Genomic DNA, 23,250 nt, shown 5'->3' on the forward strand with positions numbered 1-23,250 from the left:
GCTTCAAAGCATGCTGCTGGACTTTTTGCCTATTTCACCTTTGCCTGACGGTGATCGCATGTTTGATTGGGCCCTTCGAGTAACGCCTTTTCAAGATATTTCTACAGGTCGAATTTATGCTCTTCTTCTACCACAACCATGGCTTGATGGTCATTGTAATGCCCTTTGGCGCATGCACAAATCTGACCTCATGTGGAGAAGGCTCCTCTCTGCCTTGTGGAAAAGCCATTTGCCTTTGAAAGAGCGCCTGTTTTTTTGGCGTTGTTTGCTTGGAGTGCTTCCCGTCGGCACTTTTCTTCGGGCAGGTCATATTCGTCCTTCTTCTTGCGTTCGTTGCTCGACTGCAAAAGAGGATATTTTTCACTTGTTGTGGGATTGCTGCGTTACTAGAGACTTCCTTCGCCGTGTATCGGCCTGTATGTGGCTCCGTTTTCCTGGGGTTGTCTTTCACAAAAGGTTCTGGGCATTTGGCATTTTCTCACTGACACTACAACGTTTTGCGGTCTTCTTTATGTGAGTCAGTTACTGGCTTATTGGACCTTGTGGAGTCAGCGTAATGCTTACATGTTCCATCGTACTCATGCGGACCCATTCCCTCTCTTCAAGCTCTCTCTTAGGCAAGCGTTGCGGTTTGCTTTGGAAGTTGGTGATATCACCTTAGAGATGCATCAGCTTTCATATGAATGTTTTTAGACTCTCTACAGTTGACTAGTTCTGTGCTTTTCCCCTTGTATATGATCCTTTCAGTGGATTCTCCTAGCTTTGAGGTTTCCCACTAGTAAATTAATCAAATCGATTTACCAAAAAAAATGTGTGTGTGTGTGTGTGTGTGTGTGTGTGTGTGTGTGTGTGTGTGTGTGTGTGAGAGAGAGAGAGAGAGAGAGATTGAAGCGAGATGCCCTTGTACACAGTCGTTGGCCCTAAACCGCCATTGTCAGCTTCCCTCTTCGAGTATTTCTTGATTGAGTAGATCCCTTTTGATACAAGAAGTCGGAGGGCTATTCATGCGGGACAAACGGACGTGCTCGTTGCTCTGCTACTCGCCATCGCTGCACCGCCCCCCCCCCCCCCCCCCCCCCCCCCCCCCCTCTCTCCTAGCTTCTGTTGCCCTCGCACTGCACCCCCCCCCCCCCTCTCGCTCGCGCATCCCTCCCCGCCCTGCCCCTCCCTCGCTCGCGCTGCCCGCTCCTTCACTAGCGTTGCCCTCCGATTTGACTTGCCGCCCGCTGCCTCCCCCCGCCTTGCCACCGCTGCCACTTTGCACTGCCCCCCCCCCCCCCCCCCCCCCCCCCCCCGTCTTTCACCTTCCATCCTCCCTCGTCACTATCTTCGGCCTCCCCTTTGTTGCTCTGAAATCCTCCAAAGAAAGGGCTCGCAGCAGCAAAGGATGTGCCACCACCCCACTCCCCAACAGTAGCAAACATAGATGGAGGCTCGTGCTCTGCCCCAGAGGGACTCCGATGAAATCCCCTCGACCAATACCAAAGAGCACACCATCCGACTTTCTCTGTCGCCAACGCAGCAAGCAAGCCTTCAAGAAGAGGTGGAGCGCCTTCAGGCCACCTCTGTTATCTGCAAGATTGTTGGCAATTGCCCCAACCACGGTGAGGTGTGCGACCTCCTGCAAACCCGTCTCCTCGCAGAGGTTGGAAAGATCATCAACATTTGAGACTTGGGTGGGGATACTACCAGATAGAGTTTGAGACTCCCACGATGGTTGCAAGGGTCATTGAGATGAGCCTGCTGGTCATTCGAGCGGTCAGGGCTCATTTTCGATAGTGGCACCATGGGTTCGACCCAGCTTCAAATGTTCTTGCCGAGGAAGCACATTTATCCATTTCGGTGTGCTTCCCAGGCCTGAGGAGAGAGTATTTCCCGCTTCTTTCCAAGATTCGTTGCAAGATTGGGACAGTCTTGGAGTCTCCGCCCACATCAGCTTCGGTCGCTGCCAAGGCTGCAGGTATACCCACACTACGTGTTCTAATCCGAGACACGCACACTCTCCTGAAGGTTGTCCTTCTACATATGGTGCATGGTGGTTGGCTCCGCCAAAACATAATGTATTCGAAACTCCCAAACCAGCGTTTCATTTGCAGACAAATGGGCCACTTGGCGAAGGCCTGTCCGCGCAAGAAATCTCGACCCGCGCCACATGCTCTGCCTCCTAAGGCTGATCAGACAAAGAAGCAGGTACCCAGGACACACAGGCCGGTACCTGAGCCCGGCGGTCAATCAGCATGGCTGTCAACAGGTTCACAACCGTCGCCGACAAGATCGGGCTCCCCCCCCCCCGACAGCAAACGTACGGTAGTCCAACAACATTGGGTTCCTACAAGGAACCGTTTTGGCCCTTTACAACACGATACCCCTAAGGAGCCTCAATCCACCTCAGCCTCGCCGCCACCCTCCACCTCCCACCCCCCCTCGCCTAATACAAACTCTTCTGCTGAGTGCTCCACACCCACCTCCCCCTTCCCCTCCCCCACCCCCTCCTCCCGTGTCTCCCATTCCCCCCACTTAGGCCTCAGCTTCTTTTCCTAACCCTTCTCGCACTCCTCCTCATGCCCAAGGGACTGGACATTCCTCCGCAACTCGACGTTCTCTTGGTAGTGCCTTCGCTATGAGCCATTTGGCTCGAGAGGGACAACCCTACCTAAGAACACCACTATTGGTGCAGGCCTCTCCTTTTGCGTCAGTCCCTCGTGGACTGACCAACTTTGACATTCGTCAATGGTGAGACTTCTTCGACTACAACTTTACCAGATTGCTTGGCAAGCCATCTCCGAAGCTCGAGGCAACCTGCTTAAAAGCACACGTTCTCTTTCTGGCCATTAGAGGCACCGAGGCTTTGGACACAGCAGTTGGTTTCTGCTTCCCGTTGTGTGGCAGAGATCACACCAAGTGGACTCTGCATACAGTCCTAGATGGGCTCCATGTCCACGCTCTAGAGTTTTTGCACCACACAGGGGACCTTGGGGTGATAAGACTTGATATAGACTCTTTGGTCGCTAGCCAAGTTCAATGTGACACCACCCGATGCACCTGGATGTGGACACATTGTGGTATACTTCTTCGCTGACACTCAGAGTGCTCCTTGCTATAAATTTGTAATGAGGATTCTTGGACTGAGGATGTAGCCCTACGGACTGCACGCTCTTCTTGGGCCTAGGTTGGACAGGCAGTCCAGACAAGTCTATCTCCGGGTTGCTCGGATGCAGATTACTCCCCATCCAAGCGGGCCTCAAAGATTGCAAGGTTGGTTGTTATAGCAGCATCCGTCTTTATTCATTGATCCCATGAGAATTGTTTCATGGAATGTGCAGGGTTTAGGTGGACCCCAATTTCTACACAGGAGGGGTCGCTTCCGTCAAGAGCTCCAGAGATGCCTTGTGGGTGGTATGATAGATATACTTATGCTTCAGGAGCATCATCTTTGTGAGAACCGTACTCCACGTCGTGGTCAAATTCTGCCTAGTTGTTATGAGACTTTTTGGTCAGCTGCTTTTGGGCCAAGAGGCATTCAGGGAGGTGTATGTATTACTATTGCGTACTCCTGTCTTCAAACCATTGTGGACAGAGGTATCATCGTGACACGTAGGGCCCAGTGGGTTACTATGCAGGTTCAAGGTAGCCTTATGGGCTCCTTGAACATTTATGCACCCAACCATGTGAGTGCACGGGCTGAGTTTTGGTCACATATTGCAGAGTCCTTGCCTCATGCAGAGCAGTGGTGTGTCTTGGATAGGATCGGAGACAGCCATGCTATTGTGCACAGGGCTCAGTTGGCAGCCTGGGAGCATCTATGTATGACCTTGAGGATTTCAGATGTATGGCAGCATGCAAGCTTTCTACGCCCCTCACAGTGCCTCTCTTTCTCCCGATCTAGCCACAGAGTAGGGGACGTGAATCTATCTAGGATAGATCGCTTTTGCACTAGCGACCACATCGACGACAAGGGAGAATCTATATGCATTTTAGCAGGGACTACTTTTTCCGATCATGCGCTAGTGATTCTTACTGTTGCGGATAGACAAAGGAGCAGAAGTGCTATGTTGTGCATCCTAGAGAGGATTTTTAACTTGATACGAGCTCAAAGAGGAGGTTGTGGGGCTTTCGACAGAGAGCTTGGACATGCTGGGTACCCCTGCTATTAGAGTGGCCAATCGTCTTACGGAGCTTAGTCGCTTCTTGCTTTAGGAGTCTACAGCTCGCTTAGTTGTGACCATAGAGGAGGAAAAGTGGCTCCGTCGAGGCATTGCTTCGCAACAGCAGACGCAGGAGCGCCACCCTGATAGCCCCTGGCTTGAGGAGCAGATGCAGCAGGCTTGGCTGATCACCATTGAGGAGCGGCGCCATGAGTTTGCCTCTCATCGTCAAGCATCTCAATGGACCTAAGTAGGAGATAGAGTTACTGGTGAGTTCTTTGAGACTGTGGACCCTCGGCATGCGCGCACCAGTGTTTGTCGGTTGAGGAGGCCCGATGGGTCAGTTGCTACAGAGCCCGAGGACATGCGTGCACTTGCTACTGACTTTTACCATGAGTTGCTTTCAGCGGAGCCACAGTCAAAGCGTCGGGATGCATGCAAAGACCAAGTTTGGGCACAGATGCCTTGCTTAGTCACTGAGGAGATCCGACAAGAGGCTTAAGACGCCTCTCCAGTTGGAGGAGCTTCATGAGGCCCTTAGAGCACTTCCCTGGGGTAGCTGCTCACGGGAGGATGGTTTGACTCCCAGCTTCTACTTGGAGTACTAGGAGCTACTTGGTCGTGATCTTTGTAGTGCTTACCAGCACATTCTGCACAATGGAGAGATTCCTAACAGCATGAGTGAGGGCTTGATCTATCTTATTTCTATGTCGAGGCGATGAGTAGATTTTTGACTTCACAGGAGGTTGGTTTGCGTGGATTATAGTTGTCTATCAAGGGAGATGAGCTTTTGGACGTTGAGTTCGCTAACGACTCAAGCATGTACTTGGAGGGCCAAGAGGCCAATTTGCACAAGTATGAGTAGGCTCTTGAGGTGTTTTGTCATGCATCAGGAGCGTTGATCAACTAGAGGAAGACAGTGGCTTTCTGGGTTGGCAATACTCCCACGCCCATTTGATCGTCTGGAGAGGGCTTTAAGTGGATTTCCCCAGAGACACCCATATGCTACTTGGGCTGTCAGGTTGGTTTGGATCTGTCTCCAGAGCAATAGATTTGCTCCTCTCCATTAGGGGGAAACTACTACATTGGAGCTCAGCACGGCTCTCTTTGGCTGGCAGGGTTGTAGTGGCTAACTAGGTGCTTTTGGCTACTATGTGGTACATCACGTCTTGCTAGATCTTCTCAAGTTCCTGCATTAGACAGCTGGAGAGGCTGATCAGGAACTTTTTGTGGTCAGGGCGAGACACTTTGTCGGCTCGGGCCAAAGTTTCCTAGCAGGTCATCACTTTACCTTGTTCTCAGGGAAGGTGGGGATCATCGACCCATCACGGCAGAGCAGAGCCCTCCTTGGGAAGCTTGTGGTCAGAGGACTTCTTTCAAGGGAGGAGTCCTGGAAAGAGTTATTGCTACACCGGATTCATGTTCGAGTCCCGCAGACGGGCGTTGGTGGAGGAGCATAAACCCATTAAACCTGCCCTCTACCAATCTCAAAACATGTCTACAAGAACCACCCCCTAGAAAGTTAAGCTACACCGAATATTGAGGAAGAAGACTGCTATGATATACCAAATGTGTTCAATTTATCTGATAGATGTGCTATGACTAGGCTAACTAGAGTAAACCTCACACACTACATTGCTAGTCTAGCAAAGTATTAATATAGAAATGAAATCTGGAATTGTTTCATCTCTAGACTCTTTTAAGTATCTAAAACTTTGTTCTTCCTGCCCTTAGAAGATTTCTAAAGAGAGTTAGGAAACAATTGAATGCTCTTCTTACTTGGCGTTTCAGCCTGTTATTTTCAGCATCGATATCCCCAATGGCCTCTTTAAAAACTCTTGCATTGTCTTGAGTTGTATTTCTTCTAGCTTCTTCTTTTTCGAGTTCAGAATGCAGTTCAGCAGCCTTTGCAGTCAATTTTCCAACTTCAGCTGTTGCGGCAAGAAGTTCTCTACAAAACATAGAAAAAGGTCCTTAGCATAGATTCATGTAGCACACCTTCAAAGCTGAAAAGTATCTACCTTTGAAGCTCCCTCATCTTTATCGGAATATCCTCTCGTCTTTCTACATCTGGTAACTCATCGATCAGACTCTTCCATGCTTGTAGCTCCTCATTAAGGGATTTCACTTGCTCATCACAATTCACAAGGTCTTCTAAAGCTGCTTCAGCCCTTTCTGCTCGTAGTCTCTCACTTTCAAGCTTCTCCTTCAGGAGGTTGACATTCGCATGAAACTGCTTCATCTTCCGTGCTTCTGCTACATCTGACTCCTGCAAGAATACAACAGAAAATCACACCCCAAAAATCTCAAGAAAAAGTATGGGCAAGATTGCTACAAATAACAACAAGTCATGGTCTTACAAACTGATTTCTTTCTCTTTTAAAGGACACAGCCCCAACTAAAGCAAGAAAGTAAATTTTTACATCTGAGAGGAAAAAATGTTTTACAGCATGCCCCCTGGTCTACAACCGAAATCAGACTGGCCAGACACTGCTATAAACAAGGAGATTCTGATGTTCCGTAGTAAGAATGTGCCACCATAATGCTTGTATGTATGTCTTAGACCAAAAATAAAATGAATGCCCATTTGGGACCGAGACATATTACATATACATGGCTCTACCAGAAAACTGCTTGCAATCTTTTGCATTCAACAGCAGCTCCTCCCATATGCTTTAAAGTGAGTGACATGCCTCATAGGGCTGTAAGACAACACATTGCTATCGAAGGATTTTTCCATGCCAAGAATCAGTTAGGCTGAGTTACTCAAAATTGCCCCCTTTTCCTATGCCTTCCACACTACAATCACTAGCAGTAGTTCTCCCTTTCATGTTCCAACATTGGGCCTGAAGTCGTACCCAAAGCAATCTGCCCCTAGTGTTGAATACATAAACTGAGACTGACAAGCGCTGAGAACTATCTCTCAAAAGCCTATAAAGACTGAGCATTGTAATCACCTTTTATGTGTTAGTTCATGTTAATCAACCATCTATTTTCAGTTCTCAGCTCGTGTACATTCTTTTTTTTTTTTGTAAATCTTGTTGTTGGAATTTAGAAGTGGGAAACCTCAAAGCGAGGAAAACCCACGAAAAATAAGAGATACAAAAAGTGGAGCACCATGAGGCTCCGAGCGCTAGAAACAGTCAAAGCAAATCCTATAGGCAGCAAGAGTGATGTCTCCAGCATCCTGAGAGAAATGCAGCGCCTGACCAAGCGACAATTTGAAATACGGAAACAGGTCAACATCAGTGCCTTGAAACATTAATGAGTTCCGGTGGTGCCAAATTTTCCACAGAACCCAAAATCTGACCCAGTTAAAAAATACCAAACTGAGATTGCTGAGACTAGAGCACCCCAAAAAGCCAAAACCGTCTGTGAAAAGTGCCGGAGGGAAAAGCAGCCGAAGAGCAGCAGACACTTGTCCAATGAAGAATCTGGGGCAGCGACAACCCCACAGTAACTGTGGCACAGTCTCCTCAGCTTGATGGCATCTGAGAGAACAAGAAGGCGCAATATGCCGTGCATGCAATAAGTTGCCAACAAGGAGAGCTCCCATCAAGCAGCGCCACAAGAAAATACGTTCCTTCAGAGGTAGATGACTTTGCCAAATACTAGAGAATGTCCATGCATATTCCTTTTTGAGAAAGAAAATACGTCCAACGAGGAGACCATTGGACCAAGGTTGAAGAAAATGCCCTGCTCCAATGCAGACTCTCCAATCAAAGGGAGTTGCCTAGAAAACATTGTCGACCATGCCGTGCCAAATGCGAGGTGACAACCTTCCAATCAATAATGAGAGAAGAAGCAAAGGGACATCCCGGATGCGTCCTTCAAGCTTCCCAAAAATGACGTCCCAATATGTCGGCTGCCAATGACCAAAGGATGGCGTGACAATATGCGCACACAAATGTGATACCGTGAGTGTCCAAGGTTGTCGCTTCTCCACCAAGACTGGCAATAGCATAGCTTTCCAAGCCGGAACATGACCTCGCAAATCCAAAATATTCAGCCCTCCAAGGCGCTTGGGAGAACATAACTTGTCCATGTATAAAAGCCGAAGACCCTTTCTGTGAGACGAGGTGCGCCAGAAATGCTCCAAAATAGTAGACATAAGGGATTGAAAGCGCAACTGAGGCCAGGCTAACAAAGGTAAGTAAAACTAAACATAAGCCATAAGGATGCACTGGACAATCCTGAGACACACATGTAGTGGCCAAGTGGACAATTTCCAATTATTTAACTTAGAATGCAGACATTGCCCAGTCCAGTTTCTGTGCAGCTAATACATCCCAAGCCAACGGATAACCCAAATGGCGAACTATGATGTGCGGAGAACAATCTCCCCTAGCCATAATAGCTTATGCCAATCATACTCATTCAAAGGTAATAACTTGGATTTACACAAATTAACTTTGAATCTTGCCGCCAATCCAAACAAGTGAAGAATATGCATAATGTGCTCCACATCGTCATAGTGATTGCAAGGCATAAATAGTCATCCGCATAGGCTTGACCGATAAAATGTGGCCCAAATGGTAATGTCAAGCCATGCAATTTACCAATGGAGGTCAAGGAGTCCAAATACATAAGCAGGGGTTGAGTAGCGATTGCATAAAGCAAAGTACTGAAAGGACATCCTTGCCTTACAGAGCGTCCCAGACGCCAAAGAGTCTGTGAGAATACCATTCAACAAACTTGCAGAAGTGCTATGTGCATACAAGAAAAATACCCCGTAGGATAGCTTAGGCACAAATCCCAACTATCGCATGGTATCTGCAATGTAGTCCCAAAGAACCGTATCAAAGGCCTTTTCAATGTCAACCCGCATGACCAAGATATCTTGTCAAGTGTATTTCGCATATTCCATTCCAATAATGGCAGTCACCAAGTTATTAGTAATTTGACGTCGTGGAATGAAGCCATGTTGAGATTGGTGTAACCCTTCATGCAGAAAGCACTTGAGTCGATTAACAAGCATTTTGGCCATCAATTTATATACCACAGGCATGAGCGTTATTGGTCTCCAATGAGAGAATTCTTCACATAGTGCATGCTTGGGTATCAACTTGAGTAAGCCTTCTTTCCAAGAGAAGGGCAGTTCCTGCTGCTCCCAGGCCGTATTCATCATTATAAGTAGTGACAGCTTTAGGGAATCCCAAAAAGACAAGAAGAATTCCACAGTAAGACCATCCCAACCGGGAGCTTTCCAACATCCCAAATCGAGCAAGTTGGCATACAATTCCATCTCACTGAAAGCAACTTCCAAGTCTTGAGCGTGCTGCATCGAGAGAATCGAAGTAACGTGCAATAGAAACAAGTGACTTGCTTGGCGAGCTTTGTGATTGGGAGGTAAAGGAACCTCAAAGATTTTGTCATAATTAGAGTGCAGGCTTGTGCAAGCTCTTGTAAGGAGGAGGTCCACTCCCTTGATGAAAGTTTAATTTTCTGGATAGCTTGAGACTGCCTAGAATGATGCAAATGTTGAAAGAATTGTTTAGAAGCACAGCCTTTGTCTGTAAAAGCTTGTTAGCGAGCTCGAGTATGCCATTTGGCCAATTTCCTCTCGTCGTTATGTCGTAACATAGTGCGAGTGGGGAGTAACTCAAGCATCTGAAAATCTCAGTAAGAGAAAAATTGTTAGCCAAGCGCATTAATTTGTGACAAGTATCTTTTGTTTGTGTAACTTGTTCTCTCAATTGCAACAAATAACACTTGCTATAATCTTGGATGACATATTGAACACGCATCGCAAAGCGAAACCAAGCTATGTCCACATCAACATGCATCTGAGATGTCAAAGGCAGTATAACATCCACAATCATAGTGGGAAAAAGTTCATGCTTGAGATAAGCATTATTGACATGCAAAAGTCTCTTCCTGGGAAAGGAGTCATTGGCATAAAAGGAGCTAAAATGTAGTTTCACACATGTGGGAGCATGATTCGAGAGACATAAGGTATAATTAATCCTCATATTGCATCCAAAGTCATCATACTGCTGCATATGGAAAAGGTGCCAACGATCCAATCGAGCGTGATACATGGATCGAGCATTATGTTGAAATGTGAATCTTGGATTATCCGCATGCAAAAGGCGCCACAAATCCAATCCATTACAAGTCAGCATAAAATGATCCCATGATTGTCGTTCCACATGAAGAGTGAGTGCCCAATAGTATTATCCGGTGCATTATTGACATCCCCACAAAGAAATGCATTGGAACGCCAACAATAGGAGGAGACGGCACTCCACAACCGTGCCCTATCAGCAGACATTGTGTATGCATATAATCCACCAAATTCAAAGACTTCCCCATTAACAATACATTGAATGACCATCCATCTCCCAATCAGGTCATTGAGCTCATGTCAAACAAGCAGAAGCACTCTAAAACAGCCAGCCCATCCTTCATAAACTATCTAATAGCCCGCAAAGTAAGAAGTTTGTCCGAGAAAAATGATGTTGGTTATGCTCTTGAAGAACAACTATGTCGGGTTTACATGTATGCACATAGTGCCATGTAAGCCGCCACTTTTCGTGATTGCATAACCCACACACATTATAGGAGATGTAATTTAGAGAAGTATGCATCCTATATGGTATATACAATGGGCGAGGAAGCATGAGAAAAGAGATATAAGTACTAGTGTCCATGGGCACATCCTCATCAGTGGTGGGTACATGAGGACACGTATCATACCCTAGACCAAGAGGATTGAAGAGGGGGGCACCTTGCAATGAAGAGGCTTCCCCTGCCACATCCTTGTAGGAGCGAACAACAGCCAAAGAAGTGTTGTCGTTACAAGGGAGTTTTTTTAGTAACATTTTTCAATGGGGGCACATAATTGCAAGAAGATGCCGGAATGCGGGCTTTAACTATTTTCTTGGGCACTATCCAAGCCTGAGAGGTTGAAACCCGTTCTTTGCCTTTCTCTTTTGCATTCGGAGAAGCACGAAGTGTGGAAAATTGTGATTGCCTTTATTCGCCACAGCTATCGAGGTGGAAGCTGACACGCCTTTGGTTTGTACCTCAGGAGGAGATTTCGGAGGTGGGGGAGGCTCAGAGGTAGGGACAGCAGAGGGAGGTGGCTGCAGATTTGGTTCCAAGCATTCGAACTGCATATGACTAAATTTGCCACAACAGAAGCAAGAATTTGCAAATTTATCTCATTTGACTTTGAATGGGCGCTTTCCGACCACTGTATCCCCAGGATCAACCGAAATGCTTGTTGGTGTGGGGATCTCAGTGTCCCAAAAAATACAAAAACGATTCGTGTTTGCCTCCAGCCTAGGAGGGCAAATGACCTTGCCCAACTGGGCAGCCAACAAGGGAAGAAAGTGATGCCATATACAAGGAAAGTCCACAACCTCAACCCACACAAGCACTTATGACAAATAAGGCTCTAATAATCCTTGGTGAGAGCCTAGGGCAAAACATGAGTCATTTGCGTATTAAAGAAGAGAGGAGGCATTTCAAGCAAGGCATCTCTGGCATCCATGTCAGCTGGTAACACCTCATAAAACCCTCTCGCGCCAAAGTAAACCCCCCGTACTGCTTGCCGCTTAAGCAAGAAATCAACCCATTGGCCTACATCTTGAGTAGTAGACATTTTTCCTGGGAAGAAGAGAATCAATGCATTAAAGGCATATTGAGCAACGGGATCCATAAGCTCCAGCACAAGAATACGCACTTCGGTGACAGGGTCAAGCCCCTCCCAGGCTCGGCGTGCATTTGCAAAATCCTCATGTAAACGTTAGAGTCAAGGCATTCATAGCCGAATTCTCCATGGCTTTCTGGTGCTTGTAAATACACTGTTCAGGTAGAACCATCGGTCCGCATATTCACACACCCGAACATGTGGCTGAGTTGGTGCACCACACACACTCACTTCTTTTTTAGTAATGTCGGATTGAATTACTGATGGGAAACCTCAAGTCGAGGAAAACCCATAGAAAGTATTACAAGTGGTAAATCCAAAACAGTCAAAGTAGAGCTCGTAATGAAGAGAGTGGAGCTCCTCCAAGTCATAGGCAACTTTGAGAGACTTCCGAAGAGAAGTTTTGAAGAAGGGTACATACTACACTTGAGTCTGCTGAAACATGAGGAAATTACGTGCTCTCTACACTGTCCATAGCACCCAGAATCTAACCCATCTGAAAAAATGTGCATATGGCTTAAGCAATGGCGAAAGCACCCCAAAATGGCAGAATTATCGACCAAAATGTATTCCAAGGAAACACACACGAAGGGATGTAGAGATATAGTCTACAAACTGTTTCGTATGAGAACAAGACCACAATAAATGTGGAATATTCTCAATGCTGGCACCAAACCGAACACATCGCGAGGAAGCTAATCTTCTGGAATGCAGAAACCCGCCAATTGGGAGCACCCCAATTATGCATCTCCACATACACAATCGCTCCTCTAAAGGAATCTTGGCATGCCACACTTTCATAACTTTATGTCGCCATCATGCAGCACCTTTGTTCATATTCCATACCTTATTACAGTGTTCTTGTATCCAAGAAGATGATTGCAAATGAACATACACCTTCGCACATATAGAGAGGATCCAAGAATCAACATAATGCCAATCACAGATTCGATCCTCAACAACAAGCGATGAATAGGAGATATGGAATCAACCATATCCGTAACGGTGTGCTACATATGTCTATAGTGCATTCCAAGACCAAATGTTAGAGCAGCTTGCCTAAACGTAAGCACCTGTCCATCAACATCAATCACATCCGATATGCTTTCAATGCCTTTTCAAGAGAGAAAGGAAGCCTGCCTGGGAAACCGCTAAACAAAAGTCTGATCAAAAACCCGACTCCAATGCAAACTCTCCATTCTGATCGAATTGCCACTCACATCATCTCGACCATGCCACGACCACTCCTTTGTGACTATTTTCCAGTCAGCTACAAGACTAGAAGCAAGGGGTCAGCCAGGTATTGTGGCCTCAAATTTGCCAAAAACCGCATCCCAGTAAGTAGGTTGTCAAGGCCCAAAAGCAGGTGTAGAAACCGCATGGGAACACAACAACGCAAACATCAACGTCCAGGGCTGCTTTTGCTCTATCTGTGCTAATAACAAAGTGGGCTTCCTTGCAATAACATGAGAACACAGATGCACAATATTCAGACCACCACAATGCTTTGGAGTACATAGCTTACCCATAGCGAGCAACCGCAAGCCTTTTTTCTGAGAGCAAGTAGTCCAAAAATGCTCCAAAATTATAGAGATGAAAGTCCGAAGACGATGAGGTGGCCAATGCAATAATGGGAAGAAAAATTGCATGTATTTCACCAAAATGGATTGCACTCTTCTGAGTCTTACATGTAACGGCCAGGTAGACAGTTTCCAATAATGCAATTTAGACCTAATTTTATTCTCCACCCAATCCAAGAATTTGGCATTGTTTACTAACCACGCCAATGGGTATCCAAGATGTCCCACAATTTGGTCCGGCTTCACTATCTCTCTTGGCCATAACATAGAATGCCAATCCATTAAGTTCAATGGCAAAAGTTTAGACACACTTTTTTTTGGTAGATCTGCTTTGATTAATTTACAAGTGGGAAACCTCAAAGCGAGGAAAACCCACGAAAAAGATCAAATACAAGGGAAGGAACAAAAAAGAGTTCTGCAATATGAAAGTGCTAAAAGCAAACATAAAAGAGTTGCAAGATTTCCAAGGATATGTCCCCAATGTCAAGGCAAAATGTAACGATTGCCTCAACGAAATCTTGAATGAGGAAAAAGGATCTGCCTCATGCGGATGAAAAATGTGTAAATTGCATTGGCGCCATAAAGACCATAGTGACCAGAATCTCACCCATGTGACGAAGATCACAAATCGTTGAAGGGAAGACGAAAGAATGCCAAAAACCCAGAATCGTTTGTGAAAAACTACTGAGGGAAAACAATGGTACATACAAGCAGAGACGCGGACCAGGAAAGCCTTGGTGAAGCGACAATCCAAAAGCAGATGCTTGACAGTCTCATCACCAGCCGAGCAACTGACACAACGAGAGGAGCTGATGTGACGCGCCGCAAGGAGGTGTGCCAACCGGAAGAAATCCCAGTAAACAGCACCAAAGAAAGAGACGCTCCTTAAGAGGCAAATGGGACTTCCAAATTGCAATAAGAGCCTTTCTCCACCATTGCTCAGATTTGTGTAAAGACCAAAGCGCATTACAGTGATCAGCCAACCAAGAGTTCTGCGTAAGAGAAGTATAGATAATGTGGGAAGAAATCGCATCCAAAGGAATGTCCCATAAATTCCAATCCTGCATACGGCATCCACTGGCCAACGATGGAATGGGGAGGAAAAGAGCCAACATATGCTCCAGCACGCTCCAAATCTGACGATAATGCAGGCCCAATCCAAAGCATGTTGCTGCCTGAGAGAAAGGAAGCAAATTCCCAAATGAATCCACCACATCATCCACCGTACGTATGTCTCAGCCAGAGAGGAAGTAAGCTTGGCGAGGCGACCGATCAACCAGAGTAAGAGAGAACACCCTACCAGCATAACCACGAAACGTTTCAAGACCGAAACGTTTCACCTTGAAACGCAGCGTTTCACCACGAAACGTTTCAGTCCAAAATGAGAGCACAGTGAAACCTGAGACCGAAACATGCGTTAGCGACTCTAAAACTAAAACTATGGTAACTCGTTGTTAGTGAAATGGCTTGTGTTTCACTTGGTGAGCGAAACGTTTCAAGGCCCGAAACGTTTCACCTGTCCTGACCCGTCAAAACGCGTTTCATGGTGACGGTGCACCCTACTCCAGTGAATGCTTTCCAAATGCAACAAATTCCTATCTGTTTGCTGCCTACCATGCCAATAGAGATGATTCATAACAACTTTCCAAGCAGAAAGCAAACTAGAGGTGATCGAGCAGCCAGGAATATGACTGACCATCTTGTCAAACACAATCTCCCAAAGGGAAGTCTGCCAATGACCGAAGGCGGGAGTGATAACATGCTGACATAAATCTGCAACCATAATTGTCCATGGTTTAGACTGTTGTGCCAGAGCAAGCAATAACATAGCCTTCCTTGCCAATGCGTGGTGGCGAAGGTCCAAAATATTCAGACCCCCAAGACGCTTGGGAGTGAAAAGTTTTTCCATTGCTGACAGACGGAGGACTTTCTTACGAGAACTAGTGCGCCACAAGTGAGAAAAGTGAGATACAATATCTGACATAAGCAACGAGAGGCGAGAGCGAGGCCAGTGCAACAAGGGCAAGTAAAACTGAACATATGCCATCATGATACTTTGGACAATACAAAGTCGAACATGTAACGGCCATGTAGACACTTTCCAATAGTGCAATTTGGCATTCAATTGTTGTGTGACCCAATCGACTTGTTGGGTATTAGTTACCCACCAGCCAATAGGATATCCTAAGTGTTTGACCACCACATGCGGATCAAGAATTTCGCCAAGCCACAAAAGATGATGCCAACCAAAAACACCAAGAGACAAGAGTTTGGATTTTCGAAAATTAACCCTAAGGCCTGCTGCCATATCAAATATATCGAATGCCTGCATAATCTCTCGCACATCATCGAAGGCCTGCCCTATAAAGTCACTGCCATTGGGTAATTTCAGCCCGTTAAGACGACCAAGCAAAGTCGAGTCATCTGGATGCAGTAACAAGGGGTGAGTGGAAACGGCATACAACAAAGCGCTAAGTTGGCAATCCTGTCTGACAGAGCATCCAAGAGGTCAAGGTTCAGTCAGCTCACCATCAAGAAGGCTTGAGGACGTACTGTGAGCATACAAGAAGTATACAACATTAGCTAACTTAAATCCAAGGGCCGCATTGTAGCGGCAATCAAATCCCATTGCACCGTATCAAACGCCAATGTCTACCTGCATTATCAGAACATCCTGCTATAGTAACAAGGGGTGAGTAGCAATGGCATACAACAAAGCGCTAAGTGGGCAAACTTGTCTGACAGAGCATCCAAGAGGCCAAGGTTCAGTCAACTCACCATCAAGAAGGCCTGAGGACGTACTATGAGCATACAAGAAGTATACAACATTATCCAACTTTTGATCAAATCCAAGGGCCAGCATTGTAGCGGCAATGAAACCCCATTGCAATTATGAGAATATCCTGTTGTGTATACTTGGCATATTCCATTCCAATCAATACATTAGCCAGATTATCCAAAATTTGGCGATGAGAAATGAAGCCGTACTGCACGGAATGAATACTTGTCATAAGAGGTTCCTTGATACGGTTCACAATCATTTTAGCCAATCCGACATAAGAATAATCGGCCGCCAATGTGAGAACAGCTCACAAAGTGCTTTTGTAGGCAACAACTTTAACAAACCCTCTTTCCAAGATATCAGCAAATTCTATTTTGCCCACCCAATGTTCATCCTGTAGAGTAAAGATTCTTTGAGAGGCTCCCAAAAGGAGATAAAAAATTCCACAGTGAGGCCATCCCAACCAAGCGAACACCATCGTCCAAGAGAAAGCAATGCTGAGTGCAATTAATTTTCTATAAAATCCGCCTCCATGGCTAAAGCATCTTGAGGCAAGATAATTGAATGCACTGTAGATAACAGAAGCTAGCGTGCGTGCATGAAGAACCTCAGTAGATGCCGTGGGGGGAGTGGCAAAAACATTCCTAAAATGGGAAAGCATCCGCAAGCTCACGTTTTGAGGCTATCCAAGCGCCTAGTTGGAGCATAACTCGCAACTCATGCCTAAACATAATCAAAACACCTGAAAAGCCTGATAAGCCAACATATGCTATCCAATACCCGCAAAATACGAGCATTGCCCAACATATTCATGTTGATTATGCTCTTGCAAAACCACAATGTCTACCTTACATTTATGTACATAGTGTCAAGTTAATCTCCACTTATCAGGGTTACAGAACCCGCGCACATTATATGAAATGCATTTAACACAACTATGCATTCAAGAGATATGTACAGAGGCAAAGGAACGAAAGGACTAAGTTGACGTGCTCATGAGTAAATCAACATTAACAGCCCGCGACCCACTACAACATTCTCCATGCCTGTCTGAAAGGAAGCAAAAGCCTGCAGGTATGGAGAGGTCACATGAACCACTGCATCTTTGTAAGAGTGCACCAATTTTTTCCATGCATCTACAAGAGTGCGATTATCATTACAAGGAAGCGGTTTTTGCCCCGCATATTTCACTTCAGGAGGTATGTAATTGCGAGAAGAGAGTTGCGAGCATATTTTAACAATCTTCTTGGGGGTCACCCAAGGAGATTCTTCCCCCGAATCCACATTTTTCCCCTTATTCTTGGTCTCATGAGCGAATACAAAGTTTCCTTTTGCGTTGCCTGATGCTCCACTTTTGGAAACAGCAGGTTTGACCTTGCCTTTATCCAAAAGTGGAGCATCAAGCAACACAAAAGCCGCAGTAGTAGCGGATCTAGGATTAGGGACTTCTTTCTCATTAGAAACCACAAGTTGAGGGACAACTGAAGGAGGAGGTTGCAAAATAGGCTCAGGACATTCAGATTGCATATGTCCACAACGAAAACATGAATTTACAAATTTTCCCCATCTGAGCTTAAAAGGGCGTTTTCCAATGAGCGGATCCCCCGAGTTGACAGTGATACCTTCAGGGGTGGGAACATTTGTATCCCAAAGCACACAAAAGCGATTTGTATTTGCATCAAGCTTGGGAGGACAAATCACTTTCCCCAAATGAGAGGCGAGCATAGGAAGAAAGTGTCGCTAGGTGCGTGGAAAGTCAACAATTTCCACCCATACAAGGAACTTATGACAGATGAGGCTTTGATAGTCCTTGGTAAGAGCCCATGGAAATACATGTGTCATTTGAATACCAAAAAACAAAGCAGATAACTCAAGCAACATGTTAAGGGCATCAGTGTCTGCCAACAAAACTTCATAGAATACTTTGGCACCAAAATAAACGCGCCTGGCGTTTAAGAAGGAAGTCTACCCATTGACCCACGTCTTGCGCAGTACGCATCTTGCCTGGGAAGAACAAAAAAAACTGCATTTAAAGCATATTGCACCACCAGGTCCATGAGAGCTTGAACAGGAATGAGCACTTCAGTAGTGGGTTCGTGCCCCTCCCAAGCATTCTACGCACCTTCAAAATCCTCTAATAAGCAGGCTCGGATTTCACCCATTTCCGAAGACTCAACTGCCATCTGTTTCCTGCGTTTGTAGGAGTTGATAAAAGGCGTATTGGAATCTGTGAGAACCTTGCATTTATATACTCGCTCACACTTGTATACAAATTCACCTTAAGAACTCAAACAAATCAATCTCTCTACACCTACCACAGTTCTGCACTAGAAATCACCCTTCTGTACATATGCTAGCACATTGAAAACAAAGGTTGTCACCAACTTTACACACACCCCCTTACAGACACTCGTGCGCAGACTGCAAAAAAAGGCTCACGCAAGCTGCAGAACAGGGTTTGCGCAGGCAGCAGAGCAAGGTTCGCCCAGATTAGGGTTCGCGCGCAGAGTGCAGATTGAGTTCGTGCAGATTCGTGCGCAAACTACAGGTTTTAGGGTTCGCACCACCCCTCTCTCTCTCTCTCTCTCTCTCTCTCTCTCTCTCTCTCTCTCTCTCTCTCTCTCTCTCTCTCTCTCTCTCTCTCTCTCTCTCTCTCTCTCTCTCTCTCTATCTACATGATGCAACAGCAGAGGCATACCCACACACGTAACCTGAGCATAGACGCCGTTCTGGGAGCATGCCTCAGGACAACTGGTATGATGAGGAATGCCGCCAGTAGACTTCAGAGGGAAGTGCTTTTGGGGAACATCATTCACGGACAGTGCCAGATTGACTTCCGATGCCTAGTGTGGCAGAACAAGAGGGCATTTTTGGCTCAACTAGAGCAGGATCTCTACCAGCTATTCTTGAGTCAGGACTCGCATGAGGCACGGCAGCTCTTTCATGAGCTGTCTCCCCCGCCCCCCCTGCCATTACCTCTACAAAGACTTGGGATCAATACGCATCATCTTTGTACACAGTGTCTGGACAGCTGCCCTTCTTGACCCCCGCGATCCATGCCCACACAAATGTGCTTTTTTCACCGCTGAGATGGTGAAGAAGGCCATTGACAGGATGAGGACTGGGAGAGCATATGATCATGATGGCCTAGTGGCTGAGCATTTTATGCATGCCAAAGATCTACTAGCAGAGCTTCTAGCAATCATGTTTAATCGTGCCATGTGTGAGGGCTTGCCTGATACTTCGAGCCTATCTACGATTGTACCTATCTTCAAATCAGGAGACCCTGTGGAGCCTGGGAATTATCGCACTATCATGATTGGACACACATTGGCACGGTTGTACGCATCCATTCTTGAGCAGCAGCTGAGTACATGGACAGAGAGAGAGCGAGTGTGTGCAGCTGGGTAGACAAGGTTCAGGAAAGGTTTTTCTACTCTTGACCATATCTCGACACTCAGAGCCATCATCGAGGAGGGTAGAATCCGTGGGAGACGGATCTATTGTAGCTTTGTGGACTTCCGCAAATCATTTGACACAGTACCCAGAGCTAGATTGATGCGTAGATTACACGAGATGGGAGTACCCACAGAGCTCATTTGGGGGATCATGGCATTGTACAGATCAGTAGTAGGGCATGTACGCACCTCAGAGGGTCTATCTACACCGGTTCACTACACTATTGGGGTGAAGCAAGGCTGTCCGCTCTCTCCTACTCTATTTGGTATGTAGGTGGATGAGGTTTCTGACTACATTGAGAGAGATGGGGATAGAGGTGCACCGCTGGCGATCCCTCTATTGTTATATGCTGATGTTTTTGTGTTGATCTCCGACTCTCCGGAGGGGATGCAAAATCACTTGGATGCTTTGCATAGGTTTGCCCATGAAAGTGGCTGTCAACCTTGGTAAAACCAAGGTCATGGTATTTAATACCACCCCACAGTGGATCAGGAGGTCAGCGCCCGCATTCACATACGGCCAGGAGATGGTGGAGTATACAGATGCTTGCACTTACCTTGGAGTGGTTTTTTGTGGACCAGCATTTTCAGCAGAGACTAGATTGACCAGTGCCCATTGGGCATTGGGTAGATTGGAGAGGATGTGTTCATAGGTTCAGTTTCAATAGCCTCGGACGAAGCTCTGGCTCTTTGACACTCTGGGGGCCTTCATTAGATAATCACGGGAGGACAGGTCACACTGATGGGTGGGGGGACATGGAGAAGCCCCTGGTCTCTATGATCTCACGGCTCATTAGAGCCAAGGCTTCAGTACCACGTGCCATTATCCGAGCAGAGCTAGCTGCCCCCCCATTAGTGGTTGAGGCGCTCACCAGATCTGTCTCCTTCATACACCGTATGTGGGAACTTCCCAGAGACAGATACGCCCGCCTTGCACTTGAGTGCTCTCGACAGTTAGCCATGCAAGGAGATACAGCATGTTGGTATGGGGAAATGACATGATGGTTCCAGACGCATGGGTTCAGTATGGACAGATTGCCCCCCTTCCAATACTCACTTGATGCACCCTCCTTGACTCTTACACAATCCGAGATCACCAGGCTCATCCGCCAAGACCGGACTCAACTAGACACCAAGAGGACATGGATACAGCCAACACAGGCGTTGGACACAAAGATGGCTTTCTACAGAGAGCATCTTCTCTAGCTTATGGCAGACGGTTTTGTGACGAGGCCCAGATACATGGACACCCACTTGTCTAATGGGATACGGTGTGCTATTGGCCAGATACGCACATCTTCACACCAGCTGCGCATCGAGACTGGGAGATACAGCGGAATACCAACAGAGGCCAGGACATGCCCCCTGTATGACATAGAGCCTGAGACAGAGTTACACTACACGTGCCATTGCCCCGTCCACTACGAGATACGAGGCCGCTTCCATTGCTTGTTCAGAGAGGGATTTGGACCACTCTCCACAGTCGTGAGATACGAGGATCGGAGATGCCAGGGTTTGTTTCTGCTCGAGCTGCGCACACACAGAGCGAGCCTGATGAGAGGAGAGGCCAGACAATCTCAGAGACACATCACAGACTTCTTTAGAGCAGACACTGGACAACCAGAGGAGCTACTACCACAGTAGATCTTGTCGCCTCACACCAGAGGCACAATGATCGACCGAGCGACTGAGTTGGGGAGATCCAGACGCCCACGACTGCGGAGGACTACACAGCATTGACGGAGGCTACATTAGAGGATTCGGATCACTTTAGCCCGGCATGCACGACGCCCGGTCAGATTGCTGACCATGGAGGAGATTGTTGAGATCCACCACCGACCAATGCTGGATCTCTTGTGACTTGTGATTCAGCTATCCCGGCTAGCTGCTATTTCACACCTACCAGCTTACGATTTCGTAGTATTTCATTTTGTCATTTCATTTTGTTACTCTGACTTGTACCAGATCCACCACATTGGGTCATTTTGGCTTTTTGAAGACGTTAATATAACATTTCATTTCATTTTCATTTCTCTCTCTCTCTCTCTCTCTCTCTCTCTCTCTCTCTCTCTCTCTCTCTCTCTCTCACACACACACACACACAAAAACGCAGGGCTCCACAACACGACCTCTCTCACACACACACACACACACACACACACACACCAACAAGCAACACACACTCAGCTTGTGTACATTCTCTCAACCAATTGGTGTTAATCAACCCATAAATGGTACACTATAATATCCACCTTAAACCCCAACAGCTAGTACCAGAGCCTGCCCCAAGGCACCAAACCCTGATCCTAATGCTAATTCTACCCTCATTAGGATTGCATCAGGCGTCACAGTCATCATCAGTTATAATCTCATGCAGTTCTTTTAGGATTAATGATTCGATATTATAGTAAATTTTGATTAGGGCCGCCTCTTCAACTTCTAGGACAAAAGAGAATTTCCTGCCAGCTCTTACTACCATTGATTGGAGGGCTTCCATTCCTTGTACAGTTGGAATCAGCTCACAACCATAGAAGTTGTAGAGCATCTTAGAACAAACTCTCTTGACCTATCACAATAACTCCAATTAGAGGCCTGATCACCTAATTTCCTGCGATTATGCAAAATCTACAGATGTCAGGTGTAGCATAGATATTTGTTCTGGTGCTCAATACATGGAATGGTAGCCTGAGAGCAGTATGCTCAGAGTCTACCTCAAGTGCTCACTAGTGTGCAGTGTCGTGTGATTGTGCAAAAGAACAGAACTGAAAGAGCAACAACACAACAGACTAGAGATAGGCTGCTTAAATAAAGCAAAGGGTCTTCGCTTCAAATAGTTAACCTCTTACAGGTCATGAGGCGGGATGACACAAGAGGCACATGTAAGCCTTGATATACTGCGAAGACAAAGTACAAGACAATAGCTAGCAGTGCACTCAGCTCAAGACTACCCAGATACACACATGCAGGGGGAGGGTTGTCGTCGAGGCTAAAACAAGCAGGGCAATGTGTTGTGTATGACTCAAACACTAGACCAAAAGATAGACACTGGTGATGATGCTGATAATCCTCCCTAATATCTCCAAACTAATATGTACACGATGACCAAATACCTCTCGGGGTGCAGCAGGCCCCTACTGCTGGCTTTCCGTACCCAGCAACGGGTAACACTGGTAGGAGGAAGCCTGGCCCCATGGAAATGGGCTTGGATATGTATCAAGCTGCATAATTGGAGTATAACCAGGAAATAGGAATGGTGCAGCTGGAGCCGCAGCAGCTAACACCCCTTGTGGAGCCTGAGGAGTGGGGAATGTAGCCCATGAAAGTGAGCCAAGTGGGAGGCATAGGCTTATGGCTGCTGAAGGAAAAGATGCAGAGATGGTGTAGCAAACAGCTATGTCAAAGGGGTGCAAAATCAACAACCTGTGCAAATAGAGTTATAGGCATCCTTAAGAAAAAAACGACTCGCTGCTGCTGCGCACCCTCCCCTTCCCCCCCCGCCCCCCCGCTCCCACTGGTTTGCTCCTCCTCGTTCTCTGTTGGAGTTGGTTCACAACGACTCCGACTCGCTTCATTCGCCTCGACGCCTTCGACTCCCCTTCATTCGCCTCGCAGCAGCAGACATAGAATG

The 23,250-nt window shown here is 46.6% G+C and overlaps 1 protein-coding gene across 8 annotated transcripts in view; it reads right to left on the reverse strand.

The window, feature by feature from the left end:
- Positions 1–23,250, reverse strand: part of MAD1 (mitotic checkpoint family protein) — a 157,664-nt gene that overhangs the window by 79,305 nt on the left and 55,109 nt on the right. For all 8 annotated transcript variants that reach the window (XR_015185111.1, XR_015185110.1, XR_015185109.1 and 5 more), the window contains exons 7-8: positions 6,167–6,414; positions 5,925–6,096 (exon numbers count right to left, since the gene is read on the reverse strand). Coding sequence is in view for 3 of the 8 variants with exons in the window: in XM_086488696.1 (XP_086344822.1) it covers positions 5,925–6,096; positions 6,167–6,414 (420 nt within the window). In the remaining 5 variants the exon portion in view is untranslated. The remainder of the gene's footprint in view (positions 1–5,924; positions 6,097–6,166; positions 6,415–23,250) is intronic.

The sequence above is a fragment of the Adiantum capillus-veneris genome, chromosome 18, assembly GCF_014529385.1.
Source record: "Adiantum capillus-veneris isolate H3 chromosome 18, ASM1452938v2, whole genome shotgun sequence".
Taxonomy (NCBI): Eukaryota; Viridiplantae; Streptophyta; class Polypodiopsida; order Polypodiales; family Pteridaceae; genus Adiantum; species Adiantum capillus-veneris.